The sequence below is a fragment of the Etheostoma cragini genome, chromosome 15, assembly GCF_013103735.1.
Source record: "Etheostoma cragini isolate CJK2018 chromosome 15, CSU_Ecrag_1.0, whole genome shotgun sequence".
In the NCBI taxonomy this organism is placed as follows: Eukaryota; Metazoa; Chordata; class Actinopteri; order Perciformes; family Percidae; genus Etheostoma; species Etheostoma cragini.
The window spans coordinates 6,571,376-6,590,672 of NC_048421.1; the positions used below are offsets into that span (position 1 = coordinate 6,571,376).

Below are 19,297 nucleotides of genomic sequence, written 5' to 3' on the forward strand. Positions count from 1 at the left end.
TTGCATCTTATTAATAACTCACATATTGAAAATGAGAAACAAATACAAAATAACTGATGTTATCAAGTTATTACACTAATGTTTTGTGGTCCAAGCTGCTGACCTTGGACATGGCATCAGACCATCACAGACTGTAAATCTGTTTCTCTCTCTTTCTGTATCTACCAGCTCTTTTTCAGTGTCGATGTTCTACCGGAATGACAGCACAGTGGAGCCGTACCCTCTGCAGTTACCAGGCTGCTCCCTTGACTGCCCCCTAGATGAGTTTATGAGAATTACAAAGTTCTCTATTCCAGAAGACAGGGACAAAGAGTGTCAAGTACATTCTGAAGGCAGAGATAAAGGTAAACACCAAACCAGGGGCGTTTCTAGGACTTGAGGAGGTTTGGGGCTAAGCCCAGACCCATTTAAATAAACAAATGCAAAAAACATGTATCCTTGCGTTCCCTGAATCCAACTGAATCACCTGATATAGGCCACGCCCATTTCCAACTAGACTTTTATGTGTGAAAAATCGTGATACATACTTTGCCGAACTCCTTCTAGATCCTGCCACCAATCTGCACAAAACTTGGGAGGTAGCATCTCCAGAACAACCTTACAAATGGGTATTAAAATAATTTTTATAGGATAAAAATTGTTTATTTTACGCACTAATGAATTTGTGTAGGTAACTATTAAAACACCAATGTTGCCATATCTTGGCTAGAGTAAATGTTATCAAGATTTTACAAAGATTTGGCCAAGTTTATATGAAAACATTCATTATGAGGACAAGCTCATAAACCGCCGATGCTAGGTTACATATCGTTTATAATATGACGTTGTTTGTAAATAGGGACCAGTTAACATTAGCTGCCGGTCACATGGTCTCTAAACGGTCCGCTCACAGTGAATCCTGCACAGGTCACTAGGTTAGTCTGTCGGCTGCTCGCTCTGCCTGCAGGCCGCTACAACTCAGTGGCTTATAAGCGAGCATACTGCTAACAGACTCCACTGCGACCAATTTGCAATACAACTTCAGTCATTATATATGTAATTTATAAAGGTGTCTAGTGTCTGTGTACTGGCCATGGCTGCGTGTGCTTCTACCGGTCAAACAAAGAACGGCGCCATGTCAGAGAGGCCAAAGCGTCAAAAAGCTTCCCCGTACTTTTTGACAAGTGTCCTTGGCGGGGCGGCCGGAGCTTTTTTGCAGCTCAAGTCGGTGGCGGTGTGTACGTACGGTAATCAATTTCATCACTTTGCATTAGGAGTCAAACAGGGAAAAAATAAACATTGTAACTTATGCAGTGGACAAAATATCGACATTCTTTCAAAACAAGTCCAGACGCTTTTGTCCTCATGACATTCACTTATGCCAATACTCAAAATAATAATGTCATATTTACTGATATCACACACATAGCAATGCCACACAAGCATTTGTGTTGTTTAAAACAGTTCTATATATTTGGAGTCATCCAGGGCAAAAATAAACCTATTGAACATTATAACTCATATAATGGACAAACTATTTACATTTCTTACATACTCTGTACCAATCTTGATGTACTGTACCGTTAATGATTAATTACAAAAGCTTCTGTAAGGCCTAGGAAGACAGAAAATACATCACCAGAAAGGGGCAGCTGTTAGCTTTTAACATAAGCATATTCTTATTATTTTAAAGTAAGTGCTAGCAGGAAACAAGTAATAATTGAGGTAAGTTTGGAGACACTACCTTATTAAATCATTACATTGATAGCGTACATATATTTGTTTTATCTCTTTTCTGTGTTGTAGTTTGTACACGGTCCCTAAGCTCTCTAAATACCTGTCCTAACAATGGGTATGTTTATTTTAGCTCCTTTTTCCACACCCACAGAGGATCCAATGCCTCCACAGGGAGCTGCTGTTTCAATGGAACTGAACCAAGTCTCAAGTATCAAAGAAATCTTTAACTACAACCAGGCAGTGTTGAAGTGTACCATTACTGGACAGGACCAGAATGTGTTAAATCAAATTCAAATCACTTGGCAAATCGATGGATCCCCTGTGACCAACTACATCCAAACAACACAGTCGGCAGGCAGCAGAGTCAGCACAATGACTCTTACCCGAGATGAGTGGATGAGATCCAGAGAGGTGCGCTGTTCTGCCAAGAAAGACGGCATGACACCAGTTATTCAAATTCTGACCTTCTGCGAAAGAGGTATGTGTTGAGTGTCTTTAATAGAGACAGATAGAAAGAACAGTGACCTGTAAGTTTGGGGTTGCTGCAAACTTACACACACACAAGCAGGGCTGCCAACTCTCACGCATTGGCCGTGAGACAGACGCATTTGACTGGTTTCACACGCGCACACGCCACACCCCCGATTTCTCACGCTAAAGTGTCAACACGGTCTGTCAAATTTCTGAAAGATGAGTTTATCTGTAGATCTACCTGTTGAGCCACTCGCGATCGACTAGTTGTGCTTTCAGAGACTGTGAGGGGGTTCAAGAGCACTCCCCGGCTTCAGGTATGAGCTCTGAGTATCACAGACCCGTCCGTCGCTTCGTGCAAACTTCGAAGCAAACTTCAGTTAATTTTAGCGGACCCGCTCTGCTGTGGACAGTGACGCGTTGCATCCGTGCGTAGACCTCTGATAATGAACAGCACACAGCCTCCTCTAAACTATGTCAGAGACAAACTTTGTCAGAGACCAGAGACCCAAATGGGCCTGTGTGTCTGTCAGACGGTCTGAATGAGATCCACCATACCAGCGGAGCAATAACATGCACAGCAGACTATATTACAACTCTCCAGATCTCGGACAACAGAGATGGGAGGAGTTATATTTTGAATGTGCACAAAGTTGTAAACATGAGCAGAAATCTGGTGAAACACATCTGAGCTATACTATACTATATATAAAAACTGCAACGTTGGGCCACTATTGTGCTTCTCTAACCTGTAAATAATTCATTCAATGTTTCATAAAATGAACAAATAGTCTTTATTTTCCCAAAAAAGTAAATACAGTAAGTGGGGCACAGAGGATGAGGGCCAAACATTACTGAACCTTGGCACAAAGGTTAAAGGAATAGAATTTATGTAACTCAGTGGTTCTCCTTCTTTAGAATTTCAGTGGTCTTAGTTGATCCCTCAACATTAAGTTAACTTTGGGTCCCTGGTCCCTACACCAGGCAGGGACCCATGGACCTGCTCACCACAGACCCAAATCTTCTCAGCTGTTGCTGACATATGCTACTGTCTCTTCATGTGACTCATTATGTTTGGCACATTGTCTGGGTCAGTTCTTATATCATAAGAAGTTAATAATGTAAATAATGTAAATGCTAAATGCCCTAAAACCTGTTGATACAACAATGCAAAAGCTCTTAACCCTATAGTTTTGCACATATCATGTAACACTTGATTTCTAAATTTTTTTTGCAAAAAAACTCTCCAGAAAGTGCAATTTAATGGTTTATTTTTCAATTTTTTTTCCTGGGGGGGCATACCCCCAGACCCCCCTAGGGAGAGCCCCATCCCCCCACATATGACAAATCCCAATTTAAACCCTGAAGGAAAAAGACCCAAAGAAATTGCTTTGTACGTGGAAAAATATGGGTCGGCCCCCCCAAATCTCACTCCAAGGTTTGGGGGAAAGTTGGCAGCCCTGCACAAGCATATCAATATTGATGCATATCAAATGTAAAAGCCTAAATATGAACATCCTTGTTAAACCAAGTATCTCCATCAGATGGGAACAATCCAGAAGTAACAGTCCACGTTCTCCAAGAGGAGGACATCAAAAATGAGGTCACTCTGGTGTGTCTGGTCTTCAATCCGGTGCAGCAGGATTACTACATCACCTGGTTAGAAGAAGATGGAAACAAACCCTCCTACTATGCTGAAGGCATTAACTTCACCCCAGTGAAGTCCCAACAAGGATACTCAGTTGCAAGTGTTTACACCACCACCAAAGACAAGTGGGACAAGTCCTACACTTTCTCCTGCCAGACATTTTCTGGTAGTTGCAAGAACCCTACAATATCCACGGCATCTAAGGCCCAAAATAACGCCGTTGAATGTGAGATATGATAGAAATGTAAATGTTAGATTCAGCTTTAAACTTGGCAGTTTGTACTAATGTGTTCTGTCTCTGTGTGTACTCTGCAATGAGAACCTGTTTTTGTGATTGTAAAATGGTCAATTTACTATTGTTTGTCATACTGTTTCAATCTGTCTACGTCACGTTGTCTAACAGCTTGAGAAGTGTGCTGACTGTTTCAAATAAATGTGGACTTCCATATTTTTAAACAATCTATGTACGAGTAGTTCTCAAAGATATCAGTGGCCGACAGGGGCAAACGCCCTGCAATTTAAGAAAACACATGCAAATAGACAAAACGCAAGCAAATTAAGAAAAGAGCTTAAGTAATTTGACAACACATGCGCAGCATTCAGCAAACACACTACAAATACACACAACACAACCAAATAAGTAATGTGCTGCAAACAATATAAAAAGAAAAGCACACAACGTCATCAGTCAAGACTCAGATACACGCACACTTAGCCAAGCTAATGCAATCATACAGTATAGAGGGTTTTCGCTGACGTCATGTTCTGGGCAGCAACCGGATGCGCGTGTAGCCCTTTGGAAATTAGGCTATATTCTAAGTTGATGCATAATTATATTCAGTTCATACGGACAATAAATAGTTAATAAATTACAAATATATTGTACTAAAAGTTAAAAGGTTAAACTGTTAATTAATTTTACAGTATTGCACTTAAAATCCCTGTATTCATGATGTAAGGGTTATGTGGATATAGAGAATGTCCATGTCTTTTCATTTTACATACTGTTTAAGTTTTATGTCTTTTGTTATGTGGATTGTTGTTTATATAAGACAGTACTTATGGGAATGTAATTTACCTAGTTACCAAGTAGGTAAGAATATTCTAATTGGTTGTTGGATATTTGTTTGATTCTAATTGGGTTATGGGTTAAAACGTGGAAAAAAGAGGAGCCTGCGAGGGAGACGGGAGAAAGAGAGGGAGATGGTGCGTGGCCGGGAACTGAAAAAAAAAGAACTGAAAAAGTCAAGACAGACAGCGAGTTTGTCTAAAAAGAACGTCGAAGGACTTTGCTGAAACTATCCAGGTGGGAGAGATTGTTGGCCAAACAACCTCATTAACAAACAGACTGTTTCCTGACGGAGTTTGACGAGAACGACGTGGAGGGATTCACGGAGCGGACAAATCACCGAGTTCGACCAGAATACGGTTGACGTTGGTTTCTTGTTTGTTCACCGGAGTGAAGAGGACCTTGACGTTACTGGGGCTGCAGACACGTGCAACGAACCAGGCCTGCTACGCTGGGGTGGTGGGGAGGTTTGCAGGCGAGTGACTGTGTGAGGATCGATTAGTGACCGAGTCAGCGCTAGGAAGATTCAAGTGTATGGTGTGAAATAGGGCTCATTGTTGATGTTAATTATTGTAAAACGTAAAAGGATATTTTGAGTTAGAGAAACACCGAAATATTGTAAAGGATGTTTATATTTTGTTGAATTCAGAGATGACCACATATAAGGGGAAAATGTGTTAACTTTATTTTATTTGAGATTGTTTTAATAATAATAATAATCCTTTACCTTTTACAAAACAGTTGTGGGCCTGAAATTATTAATAATGTATCACCAGGGAAAAAGGTGAATTAAAAAAAACATTTCATGGTTACTACTTTGTACAACAAAAAAAGAAAATAACATTTGTTATTAGTTTAACGGATCATCTGGAAATGTAATTAATATAGGCAAGTAACGCTATAACAGAGTAAGCTAAACGAACCCAATAGCTACTTTCATTTACCTGTTAAGGGTGGAAAGCGCTACACGCGCCATATTGGGGACAATCAGTGTAATCCAAGGGGGTAAGCCTCTCCTCTCTAAGCGTAGCTCCCATGGTGCCATTTTAATGCTTCAAAGCTATTACCAGCAATTAGCATCCTATTGAATGCATTTCATTTTGGCGCCACTTTGACAGTAAATAACTTTACATCTGAAGCGTTTCAAGACTCTATTCATGCATTGTTTATTTCTAAAGAAACACGACAATGTATAAAAGGCTCCATTACCTTGTACCTCACGTTATGGCTCCGTAGCAGACGTTTTGGTAAAAATAGGCTAACGATTGTGTCAAAACCACGCGACTTGCTGTCGCATAGTTCACAAATCATCGAATTGCCAGGAGAAGCTTGCAGACTTTTTCAACTTACATCAGCTGTTTAGGTTTAATTACTAACGTTAACTAGCATGCAGTAATTAGCCAGTGGCTATGTTATCTCCTAACTTATACCTACTACGCTTTCCGTCTCTGCTGTTTGGGAAAGATTGAAATTTCTCTTGGGACAGCTACCGAAGACTTACTACTTTCAGACACGTTTCCCACGTCACAACTACGTCATCAAGCTCAGTTGGAGGCTGCGCAGTAACGCCTAGCCATCACCGGAAAAGACCTTCTAATTTCCTTAATTGGTCTCTGTCCAGAACAACAGGATCTGTTTGTCCATTTCTTTAACTGTCTATGTTGTAACCAACTGAACGGAGTATAGTGGAGAATTGTGCACTTTGGATACTTTGTGAATGTAGCTGTCAAAGGTGGATTACCTTCCCCCTGTTTGTTGTTGTTGCTCGGACTTAACAAGCTCAGAATTAATCAAGTGGACACACCTGGGCTTGATGAGGGCAGGTGTGCGAGAACAAGGCGGTGAAAAGGGGGAGAAGCGGAGGAGAAGTGGCAGAGAAGCCACGGGGAAGCAACGGGCAAGAGGCAGCGCGGAGAGAGAAACTGGCGGAGGAGCAGGGAAGCAGAGCAGAATCGAAGCAAGAGAAGTGAAGCCAAAGAGACACGGAGGATAGCGGTAGCTGAGACGAGTGGATGGATGGGAGAAGCGTCTACGATAGACACTCCGAGAAGGACTGAAACGCGAGAAAGCGGATAAGTAAAGGAAAGTCTGCCGGCTATCCTCGGAGAGTGTGTTGCGTGAAGTACTGCTTGTGATCTGTGTTCTGAGAGCTCTCTGTCTGTTCCCTCCCAGTACCAGCTACGGAGCGACAAAGACGCTACGCCGACCAGACGAAGAAGGACCCAGGCTTCCGGGAGTGAAACGTGGCTGCCGTTTGCATCATTGCTGCCTTGGACTGAAACGAACATTGAAACATAAACGAGAAGGACGTGACTCTTAGTATAGTTAGTATAGTACATGAATTTTAACCCCTCCTTGCTGTCTTTTTTTATACTTGTTGGTTGTTAGTATTAACCTTTTTTTTAGAAAAGAATAAAGAATTACATTTAGACCAAGCTGTGTTGTGGTGTCCTATTTGTCAGTGGGAAGATTTTAACTGCTGGTAGATTAGTTTTTAGAAAAAGAAGGAACACTCCCCTCCTCGCGGCGGGGTTGTGACATAGCCATGTCTCAACAACAGAAAAGCATCCAATATGCAAATGCATGTAGGGAAGGACTTGGACTACAAGAAAAGGCACAATACTTTGAGAAATTACAGTTAATTGGCAGTGCAGAGCCCTACAAGTTGCTCTCTCTTATTCTTAGATCTATGACGACCTATGACTTTTGTGATTCTTCCTTCAGTTGCATATTCTGATATTGCTAGTCAACTACCTGCTTGTCTCGCCAAGCTAATACACAGCTGCAGGCCTTAAATCCTACAAAGGTTAGGAGGCCTATAATCAGACGGTGTGTTGATGAGTGAGAGAGACGCAGTACCAAGTCATTACCCCGTTGTATTGTCAAGGCCAAAGTAAGTAATGCAATAACGTCTTTTATCAACCTAACCTTAACTGTATGACATCATTGCAATACTCAAGGTGTAGCCAAAAAAATCAAACTTAACATCTGGATGTGCCAGAACTTTCTGAAATTAAATGAAGGAAAACCTGAGGTGGTTGTTTTTGGAGCAAAAGAGGAATGATTAAAAGTCTGCACTCAGCTTCAAACAACAATGTTAAAAACAAAGCCAGAAATCTTGGTGTAGTCATGGACTCAGACCGCCAATCTAGGCCTACCACTTTTATGGGCTGGTTCATGGGCCATTTAAACATTTAAAAAAAATTACTTTTCGGATGTCTCCCCAAAGAGTATGTCACCCCACGGGGAAAATGCCGGGTATGCCTATATGGCCAGTCCGCCCTTGACTGAAGATGTTCCCAGCAGCACTCAGTACCTGGAGGTCCAGAGCCTGACAGCAGCAGATTCTGCCGTTTACTTCTGTGCTCGAAGAGACACAGTGACTGAAGACAGTGGAGCAGCTGCACAAAAAACCTCCACAGACAACAAACAGCAATGTGATCTTACTGTAATGACTTCTGAGTTTTCTCATCACATGAAAAATACTTATCCACTTATATATCCACATACAATTTATATATATTTTAGACTCAAGAGTACATGTTACATCCTCTACAGTAGTAGGGCCTAGACACAGTTCTTTCAACTGTTTACCAATATCTAAATGGCCAAAGTCACAATTATAAGTACTAATCATGAATGGTATAATAGTATGACACAGTAAGATCAATACAAAGCAGTTGTCATAAATGACAGATGTTGGTGATCACAATGAAATAGATTGTATTATTGCGAAGGCTTTCGTGTGCTGTAACTGCTCACAGAAACCAATGAGAAACAGAGCCTTGATACCAAGATTAAATAAATTAAACACATCTGATTAAACCTAAAAAAAAACAGATGTAATGTGTGTATTATTAGAATAAATGTGGATATAGTGATAGTATAGTGACTGATAAACATGTTACACAAATTAAGACTCTTGCACATTAATTTCCCAGTTTCATTAACTATATCCAGTCCAGATGTTTCCTCCCTGTGAGAAAGAGTCAATGCACAATTCAGATATCTTCCACCTCTACTCATCTGACTGCAGACTGCAGATAATTAGAGAATGACAGAACCAATATTACCTTGAAATCATGGAATTCTCACATTTTACTGCAATTAAAAGGAAGCATCAACAAAGCAAAACCTTGTTTCCATTTTCTCTTTCAGTTTTAAAATAACTCTGACTTGAAAGATTGTTTTGGTCTGTTGATAGATCTTAGAAAAACAATTCCCATTATGAAAGAAGCTGTATATGCAGATATAAAAAAACTGATATAAATATCACTGTAAACCTGTATGCTCAAATTGTGAGGTGTAATAATGACAACAAATTAAGTAATATCTAGTCCTCTAAACCTCATTTACAACAATTCCTCTTCTGCTTCTCATTCACTGTCATGTTGGTGCTTGAGTGTATCCCAGCATGCAATGGGTGGAAGAAAGGTAAGCAGGGAATAAACACAGAGCTTAAATAACAAACAAATCTTATTTGGTGTCACAAGTGAGTAATCTTCTTGGACATTTTAAAGTAGCTACCATTTCTGTATTAAAACTCTAGAGGGCAGACAAGGACTGGCTTTAACACTTATCCCAGTGACGTCCACATAAAGGGACAAAAGACAGGGAAGTAAAGCAGTAAATGGGTTATTTATTTGTTTTCAGCCCCTAATGCTCCAGATATTGATGATCTCCTGATGATAATCTGTTAGAATCAAATAGAATTCCTTCTATTGTCACTGTAAACATGTACAATTAAAAGCAACTCCTTTCCCAGTGCCAACATATACTTAAAACTACAAACTTTTCTGCCATGAAATGACCATAAATCATCCCACTGCCACGTTCAGGTGTGTGTGGGCACCACTGATCCACTGATTGCAGTTTATTGCTTAAATATAATCAATCAGATGACATAGTGATTAAATACTGTTGTGGGAACGTTGATACCCAAGTTACTCATTGTTAAACATAATTTAAAAATGTTCAAACTAATATGGACACCTGATGGTCAGTAAACATTCATTCTAGTTTCACCAAGGAAGATGTTAGATTAAGTCCAGTCCAGATGTTTCCTCCCTGTGAGGAGGAGTCGATGCAAAACTCAGATATCTTCCACCTCTACTTATCTGACAGCAGAGAGGAGGACAGAGAACAGTGGACACACAGTTTAACATGATGGCCTGTAGGACAGGACTGCTGCTTTTAACTCTCTGCTGTGCAGGTGAAGACTTTTAACACCTTTCTTTTGAGGCTAATTTAGTTGTAAAAGTATATATATACACATCTTGGTTTGTTATTTGGCTCTGTTGTGATCAAACTGCTTTTCTCTCCAGGTGTTTGCGGTCAGACACTAACTGAGTCTGAACCAGTGGTAAAGCGCTCTGGAGAATCCCACAAACTGACCTGTACATATGCAGGAATAGCAGATGGTGACGCTGCTATCGCTTGGATCAGACAAGCTGAAGGAAAAGGACTGGAGTGGGTTGCCTACATTTCTGCTCCAAGTGGAAGCGCTAAAGCTTATTCAACCACAGTCCAGAATCGCTTCACCATATCCAGAGACAACAACGTGGACCAGGTGTATCTGCAGATGAACAGTCTGACGACTGAAAATTCTGCTGTTTATTATTGTGCTCGAAAGCCACAGTGACACAGGAAGCTACAGAGCTGTACACAAACCACTGCGGATGTCAGTGTGGCTGTCACTGACAGAAAGTGCAAGTTTGAATAATAGTTTATGGATTCAACTTCCCATAAACAGAAACAAAAAGTGGAGTTTACACACCATCAGTATTATCATCGCTTATATGAGGCTGAGTTGCAAGAACAGTAACAGAAAATGATCTGTCTTTCCAGACCCCTCACTACTGATGGCTTAACAAAAGGTCCAAATTAAAAAATTAAAAAAATTAAAAAAAAAAACATTCATCATGGCTTTGATGTTAACATTTTTATTCATCAATTTTACAACAGCTTTTATTTTATTTTACCAAATGACAATATTTAAATAATATTTTGTTTCTTTTCTTCTGAGCCCTTCAAGTCGCATAACTATCTGTATGTTTACCAGCTCAAATATTTTACAAAACACATATTTATGGGTAAAACAGAAGGACCCAAACGCACTGCTCACAAAACAAAAGGGATTTATTATAATAGGGAAAGGGGAAGCGGGGAGGCAGACGCCATGGACCGAGACCGGGAAGCTTGGGAAGTCTCAGGGAGCAAGGATGCTCGGGGCAGCGGGGAGCCGAGGAGGAAACACAGGAGGAGAAGCCTGGGGAAGGCCGCGAGCGTGGAGCCGAGGAGGAAACACAGGAGGAGAAGCGTGGGAAGGCCGCGAGCGTGGAGCCGAGGAGGAAACACAGGAGGAGAAGCGTGGGAAGGCCGGGAGCGTGGAGCCCAGGAGGAAACACAGGAGGAGAAGCGTGGGAAGGCCGGGAGCGTGGAGCCCAGGAGGAAACACAGGAACTGGAAGCGGGGACAGAGACAGGTGGAAGCAGGTCGCCGTGGAAGGAGGACCGAGAGGATAAGCCAGCTGACCGGAGGCAGAGACAGGAGTGGAGGTGACACTGTGGAGGGAGGAAACAAAAGGAGGTAAGTACATGAAAAACACGGGGTGACGGAACGCTCAAGGAGGCTTGCTTAGCAAAGTTCACCATGTAGCAACGATCAAGCAAAGAGTGTATGGAGAGCCGGAGTAGATATATGATTTGGAGAAAAAATAGTAAACATCACACATACTCACGTCCAGCCAGACCCCAACAACAACATATATATGTATATATATATATATATATATATATATATATATATATATATATATATATATATATATATATATATATATATATATATATAGCTGAATTTAAATTTACTTGAATTTACTTTGATAAACTGAAAAAATATTAATGCAAAACACAATTTAACCAACTTACAACCTTAAATATAGTTATGATGAATAAAACATTTAGTTTTATTCTTACCCGCTCCTGGAAAACATTGCAGGAAACATTGTGTGGTTTTTGTATTAGAGTTTATCACAGTGATGGTTTGGGGTGGGGGGCACCGAGATATAGATCCATACAAAAACCTAAGAGCAATAATCTAACGCTCTCCCATTCTTGTGATGAAAAAAAAAAGCTCAGGACTGAATATTTCCTTCTTCAATATGGTAACTACTATGTTTATCATTTTTAATAAGCAGATTTGTGGTTGAAAGTAAATAAATTAGTATTTTAAAGTCAGAGTTGGTGCACAGACGTAATTGTCATCTTCCAGCAAATCTGAACTTAATCAACTGATTAAGAATCAGCTCAAAACACATGCTCCCAGGATGACATCAGGGGATGATGCTCATCATGATCTGTGGGTTTTTTAGTCACTTTATGAGGTTTTCACACATTATTTTTGGTGTGTTAGGTTTTTGTTCCAGCAGTGAATGGAGATGCAGCACTGTGATGCTTTTGACTACTGGGGCAAAGGGACCGAAGTCACAGTAACAGGTAAGTCACATTTAAACAACATATTTTTAGTCAGAAGATTATTTATAACTTTTTTATGTGTTTATTTGTTCAACAGAAGTTTAACTTATAGTCCTATAAGTTCACATTGATGTTGGACACACTAGAAAACAGAGCAGACAGATGTTATCAACGCAGCTGTTTCTTAGAAAGCATTTGAAAAAGTTCTTCTTAATGTAGATTGTGGTTTGAGTTGATCTTGTAATTTATTCAGATTGTAATTGGTGTTGATGACTGTTTCCATAGTTGTATTCACATTATTATTCAATACATGTATTACCGTGGATATTAATTATACACCGTGCCGTACCTGAATGTCTTAGAGAAAGGGTTACCGTAAATCTGAACGTAGGAGAAAATATTTAATTTATGAAATACTGGGTCAATATGTGTTTCAATTAAACAACCGAACAAACATATATTTAAGTACATACTATATAATAGTATGTAGTATCTATTTATAGTTTCATTTGAAACACCAAAGCAACAACTGATTTTTAAAAGTCTGTATGCATAATATGCACTGTAGGTTCAATTGTTCGTAATCTGTTTTAGTTTTAAAGGAATTATCTTTCATCAAGTGATTTTTAATTCTGCCAGACAACTTTTCTAGGATTTCAGATTTACCGGTAAACCAAATGGAGTAAATAATTCTCATCAAACTTAATATTTTATATTCATAATTTTACTATTTTAAATGTCAAAAAAACAGTGTAGTGTTTTTTTTATTTTATATGTTGGTATAAGCCATTGTATTAACACACTCCGCTCGCCTGTCTCAACAGATGTTTTGCTTTTGAAACAAAAGGAAGAAAAAATTGTCTTTATCCTACTTGTGCAAACTATGAACAATCATAGTTGTGTGCATTGTGTTAACATTGTTATTTAATCAATCATTATTCCATTATAAGTTACTATTTTTAAAAGATTAAGAAAAACCAGACACAATGGTAAAGAACGATTTAGGTTTCAGTTTGGGAAATACTCAAATTGCAATGAGCGACATTTTATTATTCAAAATAATACTCATTTTGTAGTCACAGGTAGTAGTTATAATGATGACAAAAGGCATTTTTAATATTAGACCTGAGTTTTAAAAATGTATTGAGTTAGTTTACAATCTCATGGTTATATCACCAGTTAAAGGCATTTGTATAATTAATTATTTAATATTTATTGATTTAACTTTGGGTCTTTATATTTCAATTATGTGGTTTAACAAATTAACCAATCATTGGCTTTTCGAGTAACAATTGGTTATCTGTGATAATGTATGCACATTTTTACTCATGTGATTATGAACTTAAAAAATCTCCTATTTGAAAGATTTAAAAACAGTCCCCTTGGTTCTGTGCATAACAATAAACTGTTGGTTGTGTTGCGCACACCTTCCACCCAAAGACTAGGTAAACATGCTTTAAGTTGATAAATTACATTTTACAAAACAGTGTGGTATTAAACATTAAAGCCATTGTATAAGCTCCAATCCAGCCTGTTTGTCACAAAAAAAACGATAGGACATTATATATTAAAAAATTTAATCATTGAAATTAATTTTTTAGGCTGGTGTTCTTGTCCTCAGTTTTCTTGCAATATTGTGTAATATATTTAAAATTAACCTTAGACAAGCTATTGATCATCTGTGTTCTTTAATTGACCTTTATATTTATTTACATAATTACACAACTGTTTCACAGATACTACAACTGCATCACCGACTCTGTTCCCTTTGGTTCAGTGCAGTTCTGGGGCTGCAGATCAAATCACTGTTGGCTGTCTTGCACAAGACTTCTACCCAAAGGGTCTTACTTTTCAGTGGACAGGTGACAGTGGGCCCATCCAGACGGCTGTACAATATCCTCTAGCTGAGAAAAACAACAAATATACAAGAGTCAGTCTGCTCACTGTGTCAAAATCTGACTGGGATTCAAAGAGCTATAATTGTTCTGTGACTCACCCCGGAGGCTCCAGAACCGTGAAACTTTTAAAAGGTACAGTATGGGATTTTTAAAAATACTTATCATCATGACTCTCTTATGTCTATGGGTCCACCTGCATCATCTTATTAATCTTGTTTGTTTCATGAAAATGTTCAATAATAATGTCTGTTTCTCATGTGTCTGGTATTTTACATTCAAAATTCTAAAATGAATAATTACAAACTGATGCTTTAAAATGGGTATGTTTATTTCAGCTTCACCACCACACACAGTGGACCCATTGTATTTAGTGTCATTAAAATGGCACTGAATACCTGTCTTAACAATGGGTATGTTTATTTCAGCTCCTTCTTCCACACCCACAAAGGATCCATTGCCTCCAAAGGGAGCTGGAGTTGTTTTAATGGAACTGAAGCAAGTGTCAAGTGTCAAAGAAATCTTTAACAACAACCAGGCAGTGTTGAAGTGTATCATTTCTGGAGCGGACCAGAATGTGTTGAATCAAATTCAAATCAGTTGGCAAATCGATGGATCCCCTGAGACCAACAACATCCAAACAACACAGTTGGCAGGCAGCAGAGTCAGCACAATGAATGTTACCCGCGATGAGTGGATAAGATTTGGCAAGGTGCGCTGTTCTGCCACGAAAGACGACATAACACTAGTTTTTAGAGAGCTGACTCTCCCCAAAGGAGGTATGTTACTGAGTGTCTTTAATGGAGACAGATTGGTAAAACAGTGACCTGTATGTTTGGGGTTGCCACAAACTTACACACACACAAACATATCAGTATCGATGTATAGCAAATGTAAAAGCCTAAATATGAACTTCCTTGTTAAACCGCTTATCTCTTTCAGAGCCAAAAGTAAGAGTCCACGTCCTCCCAGAGGTGGACATAGAAAATGAGGTCACTTTGGTGTGTCTGGTCTCCAATCTGGTGAAGCAGGATTACTACATCACCTGGTTAGAAAAAGATGGAACAAAGTCCTCCAACTATGCTGAAGGCATTAACTTCCCCCCAGTGAAGTCCCAACAAGGATACTCAGTTGCAAGTGTTTACACCACCACCAAAGACAAGTGGGACAAGTCCTACACTTTCTCTTGCCAGACATTTCCTGGTAGTGGCGAAAACCCTACAAAATCCACGGCATCTAAGGCCCACAATAACGCCGTTGAATGTGAGATATGATAGAAATGTAAATGTTAGTTTCAGCTTTTAACGTGGCATTTTGTGCTAACGTGTTGTCCTGTCTCTGTGTGTACTCTCTGCTATGGGAACCTGTTTTTGTGATTGTAAAACGATCATTTTACTATTGGTTGTCATATTGTGTTTCACTCTGTCTACGTCACATTGTCTAACAGCTTGAGAAGTGTGCTGACTGTTTCTAATAAATGTTGCAAGGAGACACTTTTGTTACATGTTTTGGAATGACTTCAGTGTCAATCAATGTGCAAGTAGCTTTCAATTATATCTTACAGTTGTACTGTACAATACACTGCTCCACTTGATAAGGATCCACATTTTACATGTAATCAAAGTGAACAATGCTTCATTATAGTTCCTGAGCACAATTCAGGGGAGAAAAATGTGTTATGTGCTATCATATTAAAAACCTTAAACACACACACACACACACACACACACACACACACACACACACACACACACACACACACACACACACACACACACACACACACACACACACACACACACACACAATCTAACCGACTATGCCTTCCTCTTCTTAGATTTTACTCCAGAATCAAACCTGAGTTTTGCTCTGAGCTGCACAGATGATGCATTTGAGGAGGAAGAGTACAGCAGCCTTTGGTCCACAGCCTTCTCCTTCATAATCCTCTTCATATCCTCTCTTCTCTATTGCATGATAATCAGCCTGGTCAAGGTAAACGTGCAGGTTTCCTCTGCATTTCAGCTGTACTAAGGACTAAAGACTATTTAGAAAGAATATTGTGGTTACGGTAGCTAATTTCCATCATCACAGACAATGACGTGCAAGCGCAGAAAAGAATCTAAATTACTTGGATATTATCAGTATAATATGGGATTCCCTGCAATACGAATGAATGTATATATTTTGCTAAATAAAATATGACATAAGAGACGAAAATAAAAAATGAAAATAGAATATGTAAATGATTATAGCAACATCTAAAAAGTTAATGGACACAAAATGATTATTTTTGGCTGGTGAATTGCTCTGACTGTAACAAACCTGTAATATTAAAGGTTTATTGTGTAGATTTTAAAGGACATAATTACACTGTAAAAACTGCATCACTTTTAGAGTTTATTGGAGAGAACAGGGATTGCTAAGGACTGTGTGACTGATCACAATGAATTAATTAATTGAAGAGCCCCACCAAACACAGAAAATATGCTGGTTTCTGTGTTGTTAAATGCTGTAATAATCATATAGTATATTAGTAATTTATTACAATAAACAGAAATGCCATCTTTAACTAAGTTTAAGTACAAACCTTTTTATGCTGCTGTTAAAGTTGTTTGATTCAAAAATGCTTTTGCACACCTCTGTTCTGGGGCAGGTGCATTGGAAAAAGGAAAGGTTACCAGCAACATTTGTTAAAGAAGTCCCTCACACTGTCCATTACGCCTTGCAAATATTTTATTTCACAACGTTTCAAACAGGTCTGTGTGACTGTTAAAGTTGTTAAAACATTGTTATTAAGAACCAATTATCTATCGTATAATAGTTTATGTACTGTAGCCAAATCTGCTGACTGCAAAACTACAAAACCATGACTGTAAATCTGCAAAACTGTCTTTGGTCATTGAAGTATTAAAGACACAGAGATCATGAGTGTCAATTCTCAGGCTGGTTAAACTCCAGATTGAAGTGATTAATCAAACCTGACCACTGTTTAACACTCTGTATTTGAGCACTGAATACATCATTTTTAATTGTTTGTATGTTTGTTTTTTCAGATGAAGAGAACATAAAGGACGAGATGGATGCACAGCATGATAACGACAGATCTTCATTTGTTTTTTTGTCTTTTTTATCTAATTTTAAAAACCATGTACATAATTGACAATCTACCTTATATTTGCCAGATAAAATGGTCATCACATGTAATTATTAAGTCATGAAAATGGATTTATCTTTAACCTGGAGAAGAAATAATAAATACAATTGCAATTCTTAATCATTTACTGTGTATGAATCAGGCTCATGAACCATTTGTAGAGCTTCAAAAAGTAGAAGAGCTGTACAAGAGCGCTGTGGAACCGGTGGATGGGTGGCTCATAAAACCCAGTGCTTTCAAGCCGGGGAGAGGAGTTTGCTTCCAGAAGAAAACAAAAGACCTTCACCCAGGAAACGCATGTTCATCCCTCAAGGGTGTTTCAATCCAAACCACAATCTTGTTCCTAAACTTAACAAGTGGTTTTGGTGCCCAAACTTAACTGTGGTTGCCACATTAAGGTCACTTTTTGTTGGCTAAACTCAACTGCCCCGGCCCCTTAAGGGACTATCATCTTGCGTGCCCTGTAGCCAGCTCCCAGTAATCTTCTGTTGGCTAAACCATATGGAGAAACCATCTAGGCCTAAAAAAATGAAGCCAATGCTTCATTTTTTCTTCATTAAATATGTCCATGGGCTAAACTCAACAGGCAATGGCCGCTGATTTGATTAACAGCTCACAGAGCTCTGTGGCCGGCGTCTTGCCTGATTACATAGGACATCATGGTGTGTATACATTTTTGTACACACATATTTTGGGTACCTTACGAACCCGTTCATTAGAATGCGTTGCATAAATACATGTTCCGACATTGGGTGATGTTTCTTTAAGATTAGGAATTTATTGCTTACTTTTATTGAAAGCTTTTAGTCTAGAATTTATATTTTGTTGACACATACAGTAAATAACAAATTGCACTGTTGTAGAAATACATTCTGTATTTGGTTTTGCATTTTGTTGTTTGACTAAAAATCTTCACTGTTCATGTTTGGTCATTTTGTCAGTCTTTATTTGCTTTCATCTTTATTCAATACATATAATTTTACAGCAAATCTAATTTGGACAGCCACATTATTAAATTGAAGGCAGAATGAGTATGAGTGATTGTGATGTGCTTATGATAAACATGGAACGCTTTCAAGGAATTTATTGCCATCAACAGTCACCACAAAGGGATCTATGAACATCTAAAATAATAACACATCAAATCAACATAACGGAAAGTTCTGTTAGCAGTTAAGCTCTGAAGGTTTTTCAGTTTCTAAACATATAATCTTTGGAGAGTCACTTCCCCCTCTCTCTGCACCTTTGGGACTACACCTGTGGTAGTGAAACTTTGTGGAAACCGTCAGAGCTGCAAATACACTTCCTCGAAACAAGAGACCCATCTTTCTGTGAACATTTGCATATCAGCATGTGTCCAGGCGTAAAGTAGCTAACATGCATACAGAAATATCAAGTACACAGAAAAGCATAAGCTCATCAAACAATATGATAGCAAATACAAGACATGCAGAGTACAGAAATACAAGATACAATACAAATATATTTGTGGACCTATTTTCTTTAACTGCATGGTGCACAGTTGATATTTCACATATAGTTTCATATTGGTGTTATTCTTGATCTAGAACTTGGTAACACACAGACAAAGGAGCTGGAAGGCTTTGAGATCTTGTGTGATGAGTGTGGACTCGTTACTAGTTCATTTAGTTATTATCCGAGGAGTTTCTCTCATTGCTTCTGCTTGACTCACTGGGACATTTTAAGAGGTGCAGATTCTACCAAAAGGACAGGTAAAATATGATTTGTGATGCTAAATCTCCTCATTGTCCTCAACAGGGACATTTAAAATTAACCTTAGGAGATTAGGAAGGAATACAGAGAACCTCAAAATATGATGAACATCTGTTGGTGCTGCTCTTAGTGTTT

General features: G+C 38.8%; 2 protein-coding genes and 2 gene segments (V, D, J or C); all 4 read left to right on the forward strand.

The window, feature by feature from the left end:
* LOC117957876 (lysosomal acid phosphatase-like) overlaps positions 1-4,258 on the forward strand; it is a 13,631-nt gene extending 9,373 nt beyond the window's left edge. The window contains exons 12-14 of the mRNA XM_034893967.1: positions 169-344; positions 1,847-2,194; positions 3,732-4,258. Coding sequence (XP_034749858.1) covers positions 169-344; positions 1,847-2,194; positions 3,732-4,072 — 865 coding nt within the window. The 3' untranslated portion in view covers positions 4,073-4,258. The remainder of the gene's footprint in view (positions 1-168; positions 345-1,846; positions 2,195-3,731) is intronic.
* LOC117958146 overlaps positions 1-19,297 on the forward strand; it is a 141,947-nt gene that overhangs the window by 97,353 nt on the left and 25,297 nt on the right. The window lies entirely within an intron of this gene.
* Positions 10,060-10,625, forward strand: LOC117957891. The segment is given in 2 exon segments: positions 10,060-10,116; positions 10,229-10,625. Coding segments are annotated over 2 exon segments (366 nt in total).
* LOC117957877 lies at positions 12,136-17,576 on the forward strand. The segment is given in 7 exon segments: positions 12,136-12,148; positions 12,318-12,400; positions 14,116-14,409; positions 14,703-15,053; positions 15,217-15,537; positions 16,112-16,266; positions 17,328-17,576. Coding segments are annotated over 6 exon segments (1,200 nt in total).